The 18,138-nt window shown below is 31.5% G+C and overlaps 1 protein-coding gene across 7 annotated transcripts in view; it reads left to right on the top strand.

Moving 5' to 3' along the window:
• Positions 1 to 18,138, top strand: part of Rps6ka6 (ribosomal protein S6 kinase A6) — a 181,690-nt gene that overhangs the window by 104,168 nt on the left and 59,384 nt on the right. For all 7 annotated transcript variants that reach the window (XM_050127559.1, XM_050127557.1, XM_050127556.1 and 4 more), the window contains 5 exons: positions 9,122 to 9,203; positions 9,995 to 10,075; positions 11,746 to 11,825; positions 16,440 to 16,546; positions 17,105 to 17,142. In XM_050127559.1, coding sequence (XP_049983516.1) covers positions 9,122 to 9,203; positions 9,995 to 10,075; positions 11,746 to 11,825; positions 16,440 to 16,546; positions 17,105 to 17,142 — 388 coding nt within the window. The remainder of the gene's footprint in view (positions 1 to 9,121; positions 9,204 to 9,994; positions 10,076 to 11,745; positions 11,826 to 16,439; positions 16,547 to 17,104; positions 17,143 to 18,138) is intronic.

Raw genomic sequence — 18,138 nt, 5'->3', positions numbered from 1 at the left:
AAAGATTTAAGAATTCTATAGGTAAACAACAATCAAAACTGAAAGTAAGTAGCATAAGTTGGATATGGTATTATTTGCCTATAACCCTAGCACTTAGGTGGCTGAATAAAAAGGATGCTTCTGAGGTTGAGGCTGGTTTGTGGGGGGTACAGAGTGCTTTGAGTCTATCTTGGGTACATAATGAAACCCATTCTCAAACATCCCAAAATCAAAGGGAGGAGAAAAACAAACACAACCCTAAAAGCAAGTGGCAATATGGATAGAAACAGAAAAATCAGAGCAGGAAAGATTAAGTAAAGCCTGGAATACACATTATTGTTTACAAATATATAACATAGGGCCTGGAACCCTTTCTTAAGCAATTCAGAAATGAGATTGATAGCGATCATAAAGAAGCAGACCTATTCAAATGCATTAGCATTGACAGTGTCATTAAGGTAGAAACATATTAAACAAACCATATAAATTTTTTATTGCTTTCATTAAAAATAATGTATAACAAAATGAGTTTTTCTCAGTAACATCTTCATATTAAATATAACAACAGGCTAACAAGTTGTTGGTGTGGTTCTTAAATTCAGGGAACACTGTGTAAAAAGTTTATTTAAAAAAAGACATTGTTGAAGCTCCTTTTAAATCCATAGTTGTAAGATACAAAATAGTGAGATTATGTAGTTCACCAAGCAAAGATATTATGAAGGTAGCTTTTGTTTGGCTTCTTAGGATGTGAACATACTTGTTTGTCGGTATTGCATCATTTGTGTAGGTGTGACTTATTATATGCTGATCATATTCAAGAATTTGGCCGAGGCTGTGAATCAGATACATGTAGGCCCAATTCCAAGAAACTTTGGGCTGTACAATCTTACTTAAGTTTTTCAGTTAAGGTTCCACTGTTAAAATATAAGCAATAGGAGTTTTAGATGTTGTAAAGTTTTATGACATTAAATGTTTTATTCTACTTAATGGGAACAGAATCCTACTAATGTCAAAGTCATATAAAACTGTACATTAATGAAGCAAGGTTTAATGAAATGGAGTTTAACAGTTCAAAGAATGTTATGAAGCAGAATTGATTCATTGAGGAGGTAAACAAAATGGACAAATACTTAACCAAACTAACCAATAAAAATATAGAGAAGACCCAAATTGATAAAAGTAGTAATGAAAGGGGGATAACAAACTACTGAAACTCATAAAACCATTAGGTAATGCTTTACAAACTTGTACTCATAAATTGAAAAATCCAGAAGAAATGGATAAATTAATTGATATGTAACTCATAAGAATTAAACCAAGATTATACAAACAGCACATATATACCTATATCAGGAATGAGAAGCAGTACATTATACCAAGTTAAATAAAAAAGTCCAGGACCACATGAACTCCTCATGTTTTCATTCATGTGATTATGTTTTCACTCATATGAAGAACATATATATATATGCTTGTATATGTGTGTGTATGTGTGTGTGTGTATATATATATATATATATATATATATATATATATATATAGAGAGAGAGAGAGAGAGAGAGAGAGAAGACAAGACAGTAGAGGGGGAGGAACAATTTTAAGAAATTGGGGAGTGTTGAAAAAGTGAGTAATAAAAGATATGTGACAAAATCAAATGAAGAGAACTGTTTGAGTGGAGTCTGTGGTCCAGCAAGAGGCAGGGGATGTGGGAAAAATCAGAGTGGAAGTGAATAAGAATAAGACATCATGCTATGTATTAGCATAATAAAACCTGTTTATATACTGAGTAAAATTAGAAAAAAAACAGTATCCCTATGAAAGACGTATGGAGAATTCTTTAGTGATCGTGTGAAGTATGCTGCTACTAATGACTACTAATGAAAGGTAGCACACCTGAATATTACATTTTTAAAACAAAAATATAAAAATTTGGCATTGTCAGACTAGATTGTATATAGCATAGGGAAAATTGATTATATAATGTATATTCATGGATTATTAAACATTTACTTTTGTGATAAGCTTCTAAATATCGGGCTTAAAATGAATTTTGAACACTGAACTATTTTATTTTTATATAATCGATCAATTATCAAGTGATAGTTTTAAAAATACTTGGTTGTGTTTTGAAATAAGTCTCTAGTTGGTATAGTCTCTGCAATCAACATTTAAATATATGTGATCTAATTCACTTCCAAGTGTTTCCTGAGTACTTACTAATGGACAATATAATACTTCTTAATGGACAATATAAAAGTCCATATGATAGAGAGAAAAATACTTTGAGGTAACTCACTCATTTCCCTTCTGAACAGGTTCCCACGGTCTAATGTAACTGGAGAGATCTTGATAGTCACCACAGCTATATTTATAGTTGATTGTGAGTAGGTAGAAATAGTTTTTTGCTTGTTGAAAATGGCATATTATGGAATTAGCAGTCACCTTTTCAGATTATGAAAGATGACATGACATCTTCTATTTGACATTTAAGAATAATAGGGAACACTTGGAGAGCTATGAGAAATGATTACTTTGTACAACTTAATTTTTTCTTGAAGCATGGGCTCTTTTATCCTTCCTAACTGCCTCTTCCTTTATATCCTGTTCTTTGCAATACCGTTAATGACTGTGTTCTACAACAGTAGTTGTCAGAGGTGTGGTCTGTGTGTCTCTAGGCATCTCCAAACCCTTTCAAGGAGTCCTTAGGTCAGAACTGTTTCATAATAACCCAAATATTTTTAGAACTGCTGTGTACAATAACAGTAGAAACTCCAAATAGTACATTTGTCATTGGGTTCTTTACAGTGTCACACTTAGTTGAAGAAAGTCCTTGATGAGATATAATCAGTTATTTCCTTTATTATATCTCAACCATAAAATGCATATCTTTTTAATAGTCTATAGAATTGAAAATATAATGGAGCATTTTAGTTGCAGAACAAACAAGTTTTTCAAAGCAGAATACAAGTGAAAAATTTTGAGTTATGATGTGAACTAGTTATTTTTCATGGATCACTATCATATATCTGTATTAATTTTTTGAGAATTTAATAACAATTTATTTTGTTTATAATCATTCCCTTAACCCAACTCATCCCATTTTCACCATCATTTTCTTACCTACCCAACATCTGAGTTTTTCTTTTTCTTTTTTTTTTTTAATCCATGTAATCCAATTTTTGCTGTCCAATTACTCTTATGACTGGGGCATGTCATAGAGTGTGGTCAGCCTACTAGTGGGCCACTCCATTAAAGAAAACTGACTATCCATCTTCTAGCAATAAGGTTCTTAAAAATCTAATGGTGGGCCGGGCGGTGGTGGAGCACGCCTTTAATCCCAGCACTCGGGAGGCAGAGGCAGGCGGATCTCTGTGAGTTTGAGGCCAGCCTGGTCTACAAGAGCTAGTTCCAGGACAGGAACCAAAAAGCTACGGAGAAACCCTGTCTCGAAAATCAAAACAAAACAAAACAAAAAAAAATCTAGTGGTAGGACTCCATGCCCATTTTTCATTTTCCATACTGGGATTTTATCTGGCTTGAGATTGCACCAGTCTTTTGTATATTCTTTCACAGTTGCTGTGAGTTCATATGTGCAGCTGTCCTCTTGTGGATCACTATTCTTACTAGAAAGAAATGAGTTATAAACTATGGTTACTTAAATTTGAGTATTGATAATTTTTGTTATTTTTTTCCAAAAAAAAATGAATGGTATGATTGTATTATAGGAAAAAAGTACTGGTCATATTTTTGTCTATTAAAAGTAGAAGTTTGAAGGAAAATGAATTATTAAATTTTTAATGTAGTGAGGAGAGGCAGGCTGCGTTCCCACCCAGCTCCCGCACGGCTGGCTTTATACCTGAAATAACAACACACAAATTGTATTCTTTTAAACACTGGCACATTAGTTCTAGCCTCTTATTGGCTAATTCTCACATCTTGATTAACCCATATTTCGTAATCTGTGTAGCACCACGAGGTGGTGGCTCACCGGGAAAGATCTTAACCTGCGTCTATCTCAGAGAGGAGAGCTATGGCGTCTGCCTAACTTCCCTTCTTCCCAGCATTCTGTTCTGTTTACTCCGCCTACTTAATTTTCTGTCCTATCAAAGGGCCAAGGCACTTTCCTTATTAACCAATGAAAGTAACACATAGACAGATGACTCTCCTCCATCATTTTAATTTTTTAAATTTATAAGTTTTATTATAAAAACCTTGATTTAAATAAAAATATCACACCAACATTAGACTGAAAGTCTATACAACTAAATCACCTATCTGCAGTTCATTAAGTTCAAATTTCCATTTGAAATGGAAAGTATAAAGCTTCACATTAAATTTTATACTTTCAGTAGTAAATTTATTTTATGAACTTATCCACCACCCAAACAAAAAATAACCATGACAGAATTAGGACTTGAACCAACAATTAGCTTTATATGTTTTTTTATAACTCATGTATATAATTTTTTTTATCCTCAACACCGTAACATTTTGATACCTTATATAATTTAATGATTAGATAGCAATGCTAGCATTTGGAAGGTATTTGTAATTAAGTGAATCAGTATTTTTCAGATGACCTGTGCATCAAATCAAGTATGGGTACCAAATGCATTCAGAATGCAAGGAGGGCCAGTATATTTTTGTGTAACAGAACATAGCTAGATAAAAGGAATATGGTTAATATGGTTTCAGATTCTCTTTTAAAGAAACTGCTAGTTGTCGATTTCTGATGTATCCGGACAGTCACAATTATATGAAAAGATTATTAAAATTCTATCTCCCAAATTACACTTGTGAACCCTGATATAAAAAAAAAACAACTATTTTTCTGCCAAACAACTTGATTTTAACATGTTGAATATAGAGGCAGATATATGTATTCAGTTGTCTTATTTTAACATGTTGAATATAGAGGCAGATATATGAATCCAGTTGTCTTATTTTAACATGTTGACTATAGAGGCAGATATATGAATCCAGTTATCTTATTTTAACATGTTGAATATAGAGGCAGATATATGAATCCAGTTGTCTTATTTTAAGCTAAGTAGGTATTAGCAGAAAATGTAGTTCAGTGTCACACGTTTCTTTTACTTTTTTTATTTTGGAAAACATAATTATCTTTAAAAACATTTATGAATCTGGTTGGTAGCACACACCTTTAATCTCAGCACACACCTTTAATCACAGAGTCCTGTGGATCTCTGTGAGTTCAAGGTCAGCCTAGTCTATAGATTGAGTTCCAGGACAACCAGGACTGTTACACAGAGAAACCTTGTCTCGAAAAACCAAAAAAAAAAAAAAAATCATTTATGATATCATATGTAGCATGAATGATTAAAAACTCAGAGACTAATATTGGGGTTCAATCTGAAGATCAGAAAAGCAAAGCAACGAGCCACTGGCTCTACCTCAGACTAAAATGGCGATCCTGCCTCTAGGAATCTCACAATGAGACTGCTTCCGAGAGCTGTTTCCTCCCATCATATATTCCTCTCTAGGGATATGGTTAAAGGCATGCACCTCTACCACCCAGCTTCTATGGCAAACTAGTGTGGCTACTGGGATTAAAGGTGTGTGCCACCTCTGTCTGGTCTGTAAGCCTGACCAGTGTGGCTCTTTTACTCTCTGATCTTTAGGCAAGCTTGATTTATTAAAATACAAATGAAATATCACTATAATCATATAAAATGTTAGTGTTTTTCCACTAATAAATACATAATATTTTTCTTTTCTAACTTTAATATGGCAAATATGAATAGATGTCACCCTAAGAATCAAGCTCTTTGGAGTCTTCAATAATTTTAAAATTTTAAAAGATGTGTTTAAGCCTCAGAGATTGAGAAAATAACTTTTCTGTAAGAATGAAACATAATTTCATATGTGGTAGAGTAAAAACATGTAAGATGAGTAAGCTTTTTTTGTTTTTAATTTCTTCATTATTGTAATTTTGATTATAAAAGAAGAAACTTCCTGTATTTAGTAAATCTCTGAAACCTTTGAGCCTGGTACTTAGGGTCATTGACATTTGCTTAGCTTTGCAGTTTATTATTTTAGTTATGAAAATCCCTTTTACTTAGTGCTTTAAAATGTTAGATAGTACATCTTTAATCAGTTGTATAAACACACACCCATCTGTTCACTGACAGACAATACTTTGGCCAAAACTTATATGAGTAAGTATACTTCTGGAATTGGAACTCTTTATCTTAAACAATTTAAGTTTTATATAACATTTTGTCTTCATAATTGATCAAGTTCTTTGGTGTATTCTATATATTAGGTTTAAAAATAGATTTTTGTGATTAAATGTACTGACTCAGTACTGATAAGTTATAAGATTTTAATTTTGAATTTAATGCTTCCATTATAAATGGTACTAATGGTAGATGATGGGTATGCTGATTTTGACACTATTTACTCAAATGCTTATTGTTTTTATTAATAAAGTAATTTGTGAATTATGATTCTTCAGTTTTAAATAAAGAAAATAAAACAAATGGAGCAGCCATTTTGAAATCATCTGTGGTGCTATCCACATTTTCTTGAGTTTCTACATTGGGAAAATTTGCTTGGAGTTCATTCAGATTATAGTAGAATGTCAATTCTACTAAAAAATTGACATACTATAGTAGTTTTATTCTGTTCATTTAATACACAGATATTGAGCTGCAAAATGTGTGGTTCGATTTAACTGTGAAGCTCTTCTGTTCTCAATATTTGTTCCATATTGTAGAAAATAAGCCTTCTATGTGTTAATATGTGGACTCTTTCTCGTTAGTCTGCTCCAACTGTGATTATTATCAACTAATTAGTTGTTTAGTTTTGCAGACGTTTAAAAATAGAGAGTAAACATTTAGACACTTCCATAGGACTAATTTTTGATCTGTGGGATATTAATGGTTATATTTTACATAACTTTAAAGTTCATTATTCTAAATTCCTTTGATTATATTTTGCAAAAGTATCATCTACAATGGATTGGGAAAAAAAAACAGAAGGCTGGTTCTTGTACTCAGAAAATGTTAAAAGTAGTATCCTGGGTTAGTGTAAAACTGTACCGTTAAGTGATCTTCAGGTACGATCTAAAAGTTTCTATTCAGAGAGATGAAAGCAGAACTCCCATGAGATACAAAAATATAAGTAGCTGTGTGCTCAACCATAGTGAATGAATGTAAGGTGCATATAGCATATCATAGATTTTGCTGCTATGTAATTGTTACATAGCTGATATGGAATAAAATGCTTCCAGATATACTTGTCAAAGAGGAGACATGACAGTTATTTAACAGCTCTTGCATTGGCAATTTTCTGTAAACTAACTTATTTATTTAGGTATGTTTCCAATTTAAGTGACACTGCTTGATCCAGATGAATGAAGTGTGGTGCGGTGATGGCAGGCTTGGGCAGAGAAAACAAGTATCTGTTAATTTAAAAAGAAAACAGTCTTTCCTAGTGGGTATCCCCTCTCTTTATTAATATACATGTGGTAGGGTGTTTGGGGGTTGCAGAGGACAACTTGCAGTAATTAGTTCTCTCTTCAGCATGTAGGTCCCAGGGACCAAACTCAAATATTGAAAGCAACCCCTGTTACCTGCTCTTTCAACTCAGCAGCCCATAATTTATAAATCCTACAAACTGTATCCATATCTATCTTTATAATTAAAGTGCTGTATATTCTGGCTTTTATGGATCATCATTTGAGTTTGAAGAAATATTTAAGTTCATTTGGTAAACTTACGCTTTATTTTCCACATTTTTTATTGAGATATTTTGTCATCATTTTTTTACCTCGCAGGTATGCAATGCCTTTGATTATTCTTTGTTATAAAATAAAATACCTAACAACTTCTAAAACATTAATATTTATGGTGGTAGCATTTCTTTGGTTTTTATTAAGGCAATGCAATCTTAAAACGAAATTTGTGCCTCAAATCTATGTTTCATTTTGTTATTAATTTCTTGAGCCACAAACTTCTCTAAGTCCAGGAAAATGCTATCTACTTATAAAATTTTTCCTTTTTAAACTAGTAAATATACAGAATTGGAGTTGTTGAATTAAGGGGAATGTAAACAAATATACATTAGCTAAATATACATTATAGCATAGCTACATATTTACCTATTTTATAACAGAAAATGTAAGGGAAAATGTATAATTAGTGTGCAGGGATAAAGAATGCCTTCAACTTTAGAGGGAATAGTAGTGGGGTGCTAGGAAAGGATTTGAAAGGGAAGCAATGAGGGGGTAAACCTGATCCAAACACATTATATACATGTGAAAATTGTAGAAAATACTTAACAACTTATAAAAGGAGTTTCCCCCAAGGAGCATACCAATTCTCTATTCAATATCAGATGGTCAGACCTGAAAACATTTGTACAAGGAACATCATATGAACTGAGGTTATATTTTAAAAAGAAATGTGTGTGTGTGTGTGTGTGTGTGCACGCACGCAATAACAATAAGAAAAGAAGCCATGAATTTAAGAGAACAAGGTGGGATATATAGGAGTGTTTGGATGGAGGAAAGGGAAAGTAGAATTGATGTAATTATGTTATAATCTCAAAGAAATGAAAAGCGAATGATTTTATTCCATCTCTTATGTTTTTGAGACATGCATTCTTTTATTATCTTCTGTCAACAATTATAGTTTCTAATTCTTCTCTATGTGACTTAGTACAGCTTGAACAACCTTACCAAACAAATGATGTAATAAGAGCCAGAGGTTAGGGAGGATTACTATGAAACAGTATTTTCTGGATATGATAAGTCTGGTCCACTTATAAACTCATAGGAATTGTGGTTGTCAGTATCAGACTTGCACAGTATCGAGCCAATCAAAATTCCACATGGATATGTTTGAGGTGGGTGAGTTTTGTTTAATAAGTTGCTTATATTCTCATAGTTGGCCCTAAACCCATGCACATGCTAGAAACACTAATTGAATTAAGTTCAATATAAAAAGAGAACATGACATTGGGAGATATGATGGGAGTGATATTTATTGGGGAAGGCATAGTGGGTGAATATAATCAGAATTCATTGTATGAAATTCACAGGAATATATAAGAAAATATATTTAAAGTGATAAACTGGTTTGAACTGAAATTCACTTACAAATATTTCTTCTGTTAGGTTTTTCTTGTTAGAAAGAAGACTGGTCCTGATGCTGGGCAGCTCTATGCAATGAAGGTGTTAAGAAAAGCTTGCTTAAAAGGTATCAAATTAAAAAGTTTAATTAGAATATAATTTGGTAAAACTTGGTTTATGAAATGCACCATACGTTGCTTGTAAAGGGAATACTTAGAGTTGCTTTTTAGCATTGTTAATTATTACAGTTTCCTAGTTATCAACTGACACTTCTGGGGACCTCTGTTGTCATATAACTTAATTTTCTGAATGTGTATCTGAATAAAAGTTTAATAGCAGAAAATGTGACATATTTCATTTAATTCAGTCTAAACTTCAGCATTTTAAAAATCTTACTTTTTTCTTTCAACTTTTTTTTAATGTTTTGTCTGGGTGGTGCACATTTAGAAAGCACAACTACTCCATACATTTATATGCACTGTCTTCTAGACTTATAAAAATAATGCAGATCCTGACATGATAACACAAACCTGTAATCCTAGCTCTACAGAGGTGGAGTTCAAAATCATCCTCCACTGTATAACATATTCAGGACCAGCATGGACTTCCTGAAACCCAGTGAAAGAGAAAAAGGCGGGCGAGGGGGTGTCAGGGTAGAAGATGAAGTTTACTACTAATTTCAATTTTATTTCACATGAAAACTTAAATACGTATTAGCCAAATATGCTACTTTAGATCTCTAGATCTAAACAAAATCTTCTGGTTTCTGAAAATGGTTATTATAATCTAGGACTACACAGACTTAATTGCATTGGTTACTTATGAAATTATTTGTGTATTTATATTTTGGTTAGTAAATGGCAGGTCTTTACTGAAATTATGAACAAGTGTAATATTTCAATCTTTGTATAATTTTAGTTCGAGACCGCGTTCGCACAAAGATGGAGAGGGATATTCTGGTGGAAGTAAATCATCCATTTATCGTCAAACTACACTATGGTATGCAACCTTTTTTAAATTATGGAATTAGAGTAGTACAATTAGTTTCAGATAGTATAACAAGAAATAAATACTTTAAAGTTAGTTAATGTATTCTGCAATAGAAAATATGAAACATGTATCAATATCTAGCTTTTAGTTGAATTTTATTTTAAGTTGATATACTCAATTATGTAACATGATAATGTCTTCCAAAATCCCATCAAGTATCACAGAGGAGGTCATGAAGTCTCACCCCAAATTGAACTATTGGCAGTTGATGGCTATGGGTAAAGAGTCAGTTTTCTTCAGCTGTGCAGTATCTAAGACACTACCCATGTTTCAGTAGATGACTCTATACGCATACACATACTGGCTGAACTCCTAAAAATGAACATGTGAAATTGGGAGGCAGTAGTATTGGGTGGCTATGAGAGGAAGTGGAGAGAAGAAAATGGGCATAAGTTTGTGTATATGTATATATGAAAACACATTTTGCACACACACACATATATAAATTCCCATGCAATGAAAAATGAAAATGTCTTCAACTTGTTTGACCAGTAGTATTTTTAGATGAGATGAGACAGTACCTCCATGATTATAGACTACTATGATAATTTATGTAAATCATTTTGATGTTTACTTACAAGGACAACATTATTTTTATTTTCCAGCTCTAATTAAGGCTGTGTGGTTATATATTAGGTAGTTTGAGCTGTTTTGTAATATAATGGAGGAGCTGGGAGTAGTAAGAAATAGCAGAAATAATGGAAGGATGAGTTTTGGAATCAGACATTTATGAATTTCAGTCATGTCTCCTTTGTTAATATATGAAAGAGATTGTAGATATGATTTTCTTGGGGAATAGATCAAAATAAAACTTTGATGTAGTTTATGATACCATTTCATTTTGTGCATTTAAAATGTAGCACATATTGATTTTATTCTTAGTGCAGGTTTTGAGAGAACTCATTTTAAATATTTAACAAGATTATTCAAACCTTATAAGAAATTCTGACCACTTTAACTCTTTTTTTAAATGTAATAGAATAAAAACGGCAATACTATAGAATGTCTTTGAGTCTCTTACTTACCATGAGATTAATAGTAAACCTTTATTGTGGCAAAATACTGTATTATATGAAGTGGGCTACTGAAATAATCCCTGATTTCTAGTAATATATAGGGAATTAAGCTGTGCAAATGAAAGTGAAAAAATGCAAAAGAGGCATGAAGTATAGTTAAATATGAAAAGTATTAGTAGATAATTTTGATGGAGATTAAAGATGCTATAGGGAAGTGTGCAGTGTTTTAGAGGAGGTGACTTCTTTGAGCTTTATAGAATGCAATAGATATGATTGGGTGACAAATTTCAGGCAACTGTACCAGAACAAGAAACTTCATTAACAGGAAAATTTTAGTAGTAGATTTTGTAAAGCCACATGTAACACTGAATATGTTCTGTAAAGGAATTTATAGCAATTTGAACAATCAATTAAATAGTAGATTTAATTTGATATTATCTAACAATAGACCATTTAAATATATAATTATTTTATAATGTTGATAAGTTGTAAACATGTTAATATAAAAGTATGGTAAAATTTTCAGTCTTTAGGGTTAGTCTGCTACAACCTTATTATTTCTTTTTTTTTCCTTTTATTTTCAACCTTATTATTTCTAATTAGCCTTTCAGACTGAGGGAAAGCTGTATTTAATCTTGGATTTCCTCAGAGGAGGAGATGTCTTCACAAGATTATCCAAAGAGGTGAGAATTTCTTTACGAATTTGTTAATAGATTTTATTCTAACAAAGATAAAAAGTCCTATAATTTTTTCTGTAGAAATTTGAAATCATAAGCTTTTTATCACTCTATATAGTATTTAGTGATATGTCAGTTAATACTTTCTGTGCGTGCTTTTAGATAATCTCAGTGTTCTTTTTATTCTTCTCTGAGATGATAGGGCATTATGAATAACTGAGTGAACTAGATAGGAGCAAGTCTAGGACTTTGGTTACCTAAATGCCTCTTGTGTGGTGTTTAGTTTATTCAGAAGTTGATTTATTGAGGTATAATTGACATACAATAAATAGTACAACAACTTATACAATTTGATATCTTTTGCCTTTTTATGTAAATGTGAAATCATTAAAATAAAATAATGTTATTACCAAAGGGGCTTATAAAGTGTTTTTTTCCACCCTACATCTACTGAGTCTGCTGTCTGTCACTGTTTGTGTTTTCTAAGAGATTATATAAACAAGATCATATTGCATATATATATATATATATATTCTTTTTATCTTGTTTAAATCATTATAATTATTTTGGTTTATCCATGTTGTATTTGTTAGCTCATTCACTTTTTTGGTGAGTAGTACCCATTTTATGGATGTACCATGTTTTGTTTATTTACTTGATGAATGTTTGTGTTATTGCAGTTTTTGGATATTACCAATTAAGCTGCTGTAAACATTCATGTACAAATGATTGATTGTATTGACATAATGTTTTCATTTCTCATGAATAAATATCTAGGAGTTCGATAACTGGGTCACATGGTAGGTGTGTTTTAACTTTAAAGTCACTGCCAAACTGTTTTCCAAAGTGCTTGTATAATTTTTACACTCAAACAGCAGCATACAAGAATTTCAGTTGCTTCACATCCTTGCCAACAGTTGGTATGATCAGTCTTTTTTTTTTCTTTTAAAACATTTGAACGTCTGTTAATTATATAGTATTACTTAATTGTGGTTATCAATTTCATCACCTTAAAGACTAAAGATGTTGGGCATCTTTCCCTACATTTATTTGCTGTCTATCTTCTTTGATAAAATGTTTAAACATTTTCCCATTTTCAAGTTAATTATTTGTTTTCTTCTGGAGGTTCCTAGTTTAGATGGAAGTCTGTTATCATGTATGCTATTTTAAAATATTTTCTTCTGGTTTTTAGGTTGATTTTTTTTAATCTCATATCATATGAAAGCAGAATTTCTTAATTTTGGCGAAGTCTGGTTTGTAATTTTCCCATTAAATTAATGTTTTTTAATTACCCCACTTAAATGTTTATGTAATTCTAGGTGAAAATTTTTCCTGTATATTTTAGAGTATTTTGTAGTTTATATTTGTATCCTTAATTCATTTTGGGTTATTTTAATATGTGGTTATATAGGTACGTGCTGAAGTTTTTTTTGTTTTTTGTTTTTTGTTTTTTTACATTCAGACTTCTAGCATCATGGTTGGGAAAATTATCTTTTTTTCAATGAATTACCTTGTAATTTCATTTAAAATCAGATTTTCATATGTGTGAAGGCCTATCTCTGGATACTATGTTCTGTTCAGTGACTTATCTGTCTATCTTCATGACCATACTCCTCTGTCTTGATTAACTGAATCTTTATAGCATATCTTGAAGTTGGTGATTACAATCCATGAGCTTTGCTTTTCTTTTGCAAATTTTTAGGCTCTTGTAGGTCATTTGCATTTCTTTATTAATTTTAAAGTCACCCTTTCACTTTCTTATAAAAAAAGCCTACTTAGATTTTTGGTTGGTATTTTCATTCAGCCTGTAATTCAGTTTGCACAAAATGGACATTAAAAAATACTGACTTTTCTATAAACATGGTTTCTTTTTCTGCTCCAAATCATGCCTAATTTCAGGAGTGATTATTTTCGGCATATAGGTCTTGCACATCTTTTGTCAGATTTATCTTTTAGTGCGTCCTGTTTTAATGATGCAAGAAGAATTGTTCTTTTAATTTTAGTATCATTGGGAAAAACAATAGAGTTTTTCTATATTGAGCTTGAATCTCACAATCTAGCAGAATTAACATATTTTAGCTGCTTTTTGTGTAGATTCAAAAAAAATGTTATACTAATTACTTTTGACAAGGTGCTTTACTCCTTTCCGCTTTGGATATCATGTATTTCTTTATTCATAACCTTGTTAACACTGGCTTGAATTTCATTCTGATGTTGAATAAATTTGATGGGAAACAGACATTCTTGTCTTAATAATTCAAAACAGATTGAAACTAATTTCACTTTAAAACTTAAACCTGTATGTGAACTTTATTAGCTTGAGTTACTATCTCTTATTAAGTTGTGAAGAAGTGTTTTAATAAATGATACATATTGTCACATGCATTTAATGGAGACTTTTTTCCTACTTAATTTCTGATATGTTCAATTAAATGAAACATATTAATGTGAAATTAAATGAAAGTGAAGTGGTAACCCAACCTTGCATTTGTGAAGGAATACCCCATAGACATCAAGTATAATTATTTTAAAATATTATTGGATGATAGGTGCTAAATGTTTGTGTTTACTTTCGTTTTAATTTTTTCCCTTCTGTTTTTATTGTATGTGTATGGGTGTTTTTCCTGAATGTATGTAGTGCCAATAAAGGCTGGAAGAAGGCTTTAGTTTCCTCTGGAACTGTAGTTACAGATAGTTGTGAACTGCCACGGGGATGCTGGGAACTGAACATGACTCTTGAAAGAGCAGCCCAGTGTTCTTAACTGCTCAGCCATCTCTCTATACCTGCAATTATTTTCATAAGGAATATTTATTTTCTTGTTTGTGTCTTCTTCATTTGTTTGTTGTGTCAAGGTAATTCTTGATTTTTAAGTTGAATAGATATTTTTCAACTTTCAGTAGAACTTATTTAGATTCAATGGTCATTGTTGTAATGATTGATAGAATTTATGTGTGAAGGCAACTTGGCCTGGTAAGGTGTTTGACTAAAAGAAGTTCTTTTTAGTAAGGTGTTTAAACAAAAAGTCAATTTATATAATATATTTAAGATTATTGTTTCTTTTTGATGAAGTTTGTCTGCTACCTTATTTCTTTCAATGCATGTATTAGTTTCATCAAATTTGTAGCTATAGGTTTTATGCTCATTATTTGCCCTTGTTGTATTAAAATGCCATGACCAAGAGGAACTTCTAGTAGAAAGAGGTTTTTTGTTTGTTTGTTTGTTTGTTAGCTTGCAGTTCCAGAGCAAGGGGCCATAATCTCAGGGGAGACATGACGGCAGGGTGGAAAGCTAAGGGATTCTATCTCACTGTCACTTAAGAAGCAGGCAGAATGATTTGGAAGCGGAACAAGACTGTAAATGCTCAAAGTCTACCCTCAGTGATATACTTTGTTCAGCAATATTTCTTGTCCTAAATGGTTCATAACCTCTTCAAACGGTGCCAACAGCCAGATACATGAGCCTGTATGAGACATTTCTCATTCAAGCCACCACAACTGTTCATTATATTCCATTATTATCTCTTCTCATAGGTGTAGAATTCTTATTTATGGATGAATCGCACTCCTGATGGTGGTAGTTTGTCTTTTCTTCTTTAGTCCTGTTTGGCATTGCTAGTGGTTTATCAGTTTTATTTTTCTTTTTATGATACAAGCTTTTAACTTTATTGATTTTTTTGTCTGAAAATCCTTGATAGCTCTAAAATTATATGTAGTGGTGTAGTGGTTGAGTAGTTACCAATGTGTGTATAAATTACATGCTCAACTCTCATATGCCAGTACTAATAAAACCATATAGTTTCATATTTAGGTACATTTAAATGAGTCTGATTCTTATAACAGTGTTTTTAGTCAAATGTAGTAGATATTTTTATTTTTTGAAAAATTAAAAACTCAGGTTCAAAGTATTAAATGACATAATCTAATTTCAAACCTCTAATTCTGACTTCAAGTTTCATATGCTTTTCAATTTGTCTTAACATCTTTATTCTCCAACATAAACACACAAAGGTTGAAAAATCAACTGTCATTAAATTCATAAACTTTGCTTACAGGTGGATGGATCCCTTTTAGATCAGATGTGAGCATGGAAGGATTATTAATTTAACAACTTACAGTGATAAATTTAGAAGCTTAGAATTAGTGGAGCTACATGTGAAATTACTGAGAAGTAATAATAGGTGGCAAAAGAGAAATTATAAAAATGGAAGTATGAGTGTTAAAACAAAATATTCCTAATAATTTAATTACTATGAGTGAGCCCAGCCACTATGCCAATTCAGTATACCAAAATTAATATTGATTTTATACGACTCATAAAAAGCCTAAATTTTTTGAAGAACATTTAATGTAAGATGATGTATAAACAACATGTGTTTCTGAAAGAATTATACTTAAATTGCTATTTTTTTTTTAAAAAGAAGAATTTTAAAGACACTAACATCAAGTATCTGAAAAACATCTCTGGTTTACTTAATGACAGTGCCAATCAAGTAATATTTAACTACACTTATTTTCTTATTATTTGCCTGGATTTTTCTGTCTAGTGGTGTTAAAGAAGTAAATTAAAAAGTACATAATATAAGAAGAAAGATCAAATGATGAATTATTATTTTATTTTAGGTTCTTTTTACAGAGGAAGATGTGAAATTCTACCTTGCCGAATTGGCCCTGGCTTTGGATCATCTGCATCGATTAGGAATTGTGTATAGAGACCTGAAACCAGAGAAGTAAAATTATATTATCGATTTGTATCCATGTTATCTATATTGCTTTTTAAGGTTTTTTCTTACATTGACGTATTATATGTGTTTGTATGTGTGACTGCATTCATATGTATGCTGTGGCGTGTGTGTGGAGGTAAGAGGACAACCTGGGGGATTTCTTTACTCTCCTTCTACAATGTGGGTGCCAGATATCAGTTTGTCAATCTTGGTGGCAATTGCCTTTCTCTACTAAGCCTTCCTGTCTCTCCACCCTTTATTCATATTTATTTACATTTTTGAATGCAAATATATTTTGGTATTTCATTAAGCTTTTTTGAATTATGAATTTTTGATGGTTGATACAGTTACATAAAATTAACTTGTACAAAATAATCTTCATAATACACTTTTGTTTTTAAAATACTAATTGAAAATTTCCCAATATATCAAAAAGTGACTAATTTTATATTTATGACATTTATGTGTTTCATTTCAAAATGCTGAATGTGAAAATAGTGACCAATTTTATATTTATGATCTTCATATATTTCCACCATATTTAATATGAATTTTTATTTACAGCATCTTGCTTGATGAAATAGGACATATCAAGTTAACAGGTATATAAATTTTCTTATATACTAATAAGCCTATTATTTAATTATTTTTCATCATTCTAGTACATGTTTTCCTCATCTTTTTTGGTGTTCATTTGAGTTGCATTTTATGTTTTGAGTGTATTAAGATTCATTTAAAGGTTACATAGTTTCAGTGTACTCTGAGTACATTTAAAATTCTACAATAGAGGCACAGTCCTAATTAAGATTATTTCAGGCAAAAATAGTAGATTTTGGTTTTATTTTACACTGCAAGAATTAGCTGAGTAGTTATCACATCTTAAAAAATAGTAATAAACTCCTCCTACCTTTCTCTAACTTTGGAGTCAGTTTTCTATTCTATATATCTATGGATTATATAACCCAGTTTTGTGGGACTATTCAATATTTGCATCTCTCAGCACACCCGTTTACAATACCTCAAGACTCGAAGTGACCTTACTGTCTTGAAACGGTTAGTGAGTAAACAAGCTACGTGTTATTTCCATGTGATGGGCTACTGAGCAATTAAAGGATGGAAACATTGATTTCCCAATAATTTGGTAAATGACAAAGACATTATATTGAGTGAGTTAAGCTCAAGAAGTTACACATGTTTTCAGTACATAGTAAGTTCTGTATTTAAGTTTTGGAAAGCTATAACCAAGAAAATGAAGATGTATTTTATATAAAGAAATTTGAACTGATAATAGTTAAAGTTGCTCTAAATTATGGAATATAATATATCAATGTAAAAATAATCAAGTTGTTATTTTATAGCCTGAAGTAAACATGTCAACATGAGATTATATACCTCTAAATTCTTCAAATATATCTTTTTCAATTTTTAATTTTATGTACATTGGTGGTTTGCCTGCATGTGTGTCTGAAAGGATGTTGGAGTTACAGACAGTTATGAGCTGCCATGTGGATGCTGGGAATTGAACCCAGGGGTCCACTGGAAGAACAGCCAGTGCTGTTAACCACTGAGTCATCTCTCTAGCCTCTACTTCAAATATA

Source organism: Alexandromys fortis, unplaced genomic scaffold (assembly GCF_014885135.2).
Source record: "Alexandromys fortis isolate MF-2015 unplaced genomic scaffold, M_Fortis_MF-2015_v1.1 scaffold_188, whole genome shotgun sequence".
NCBI lineage: Eukaryota > Metazoa > Chordata > Mammalia > Rodentia > Cricetidae > Alexandromys > Alexandromys fortis.
The sequence above is the reverse complement of the archived record's forward strand: the minus strand, read 5'-3'. Positions and strand labels throughout refer to the sequence as shown.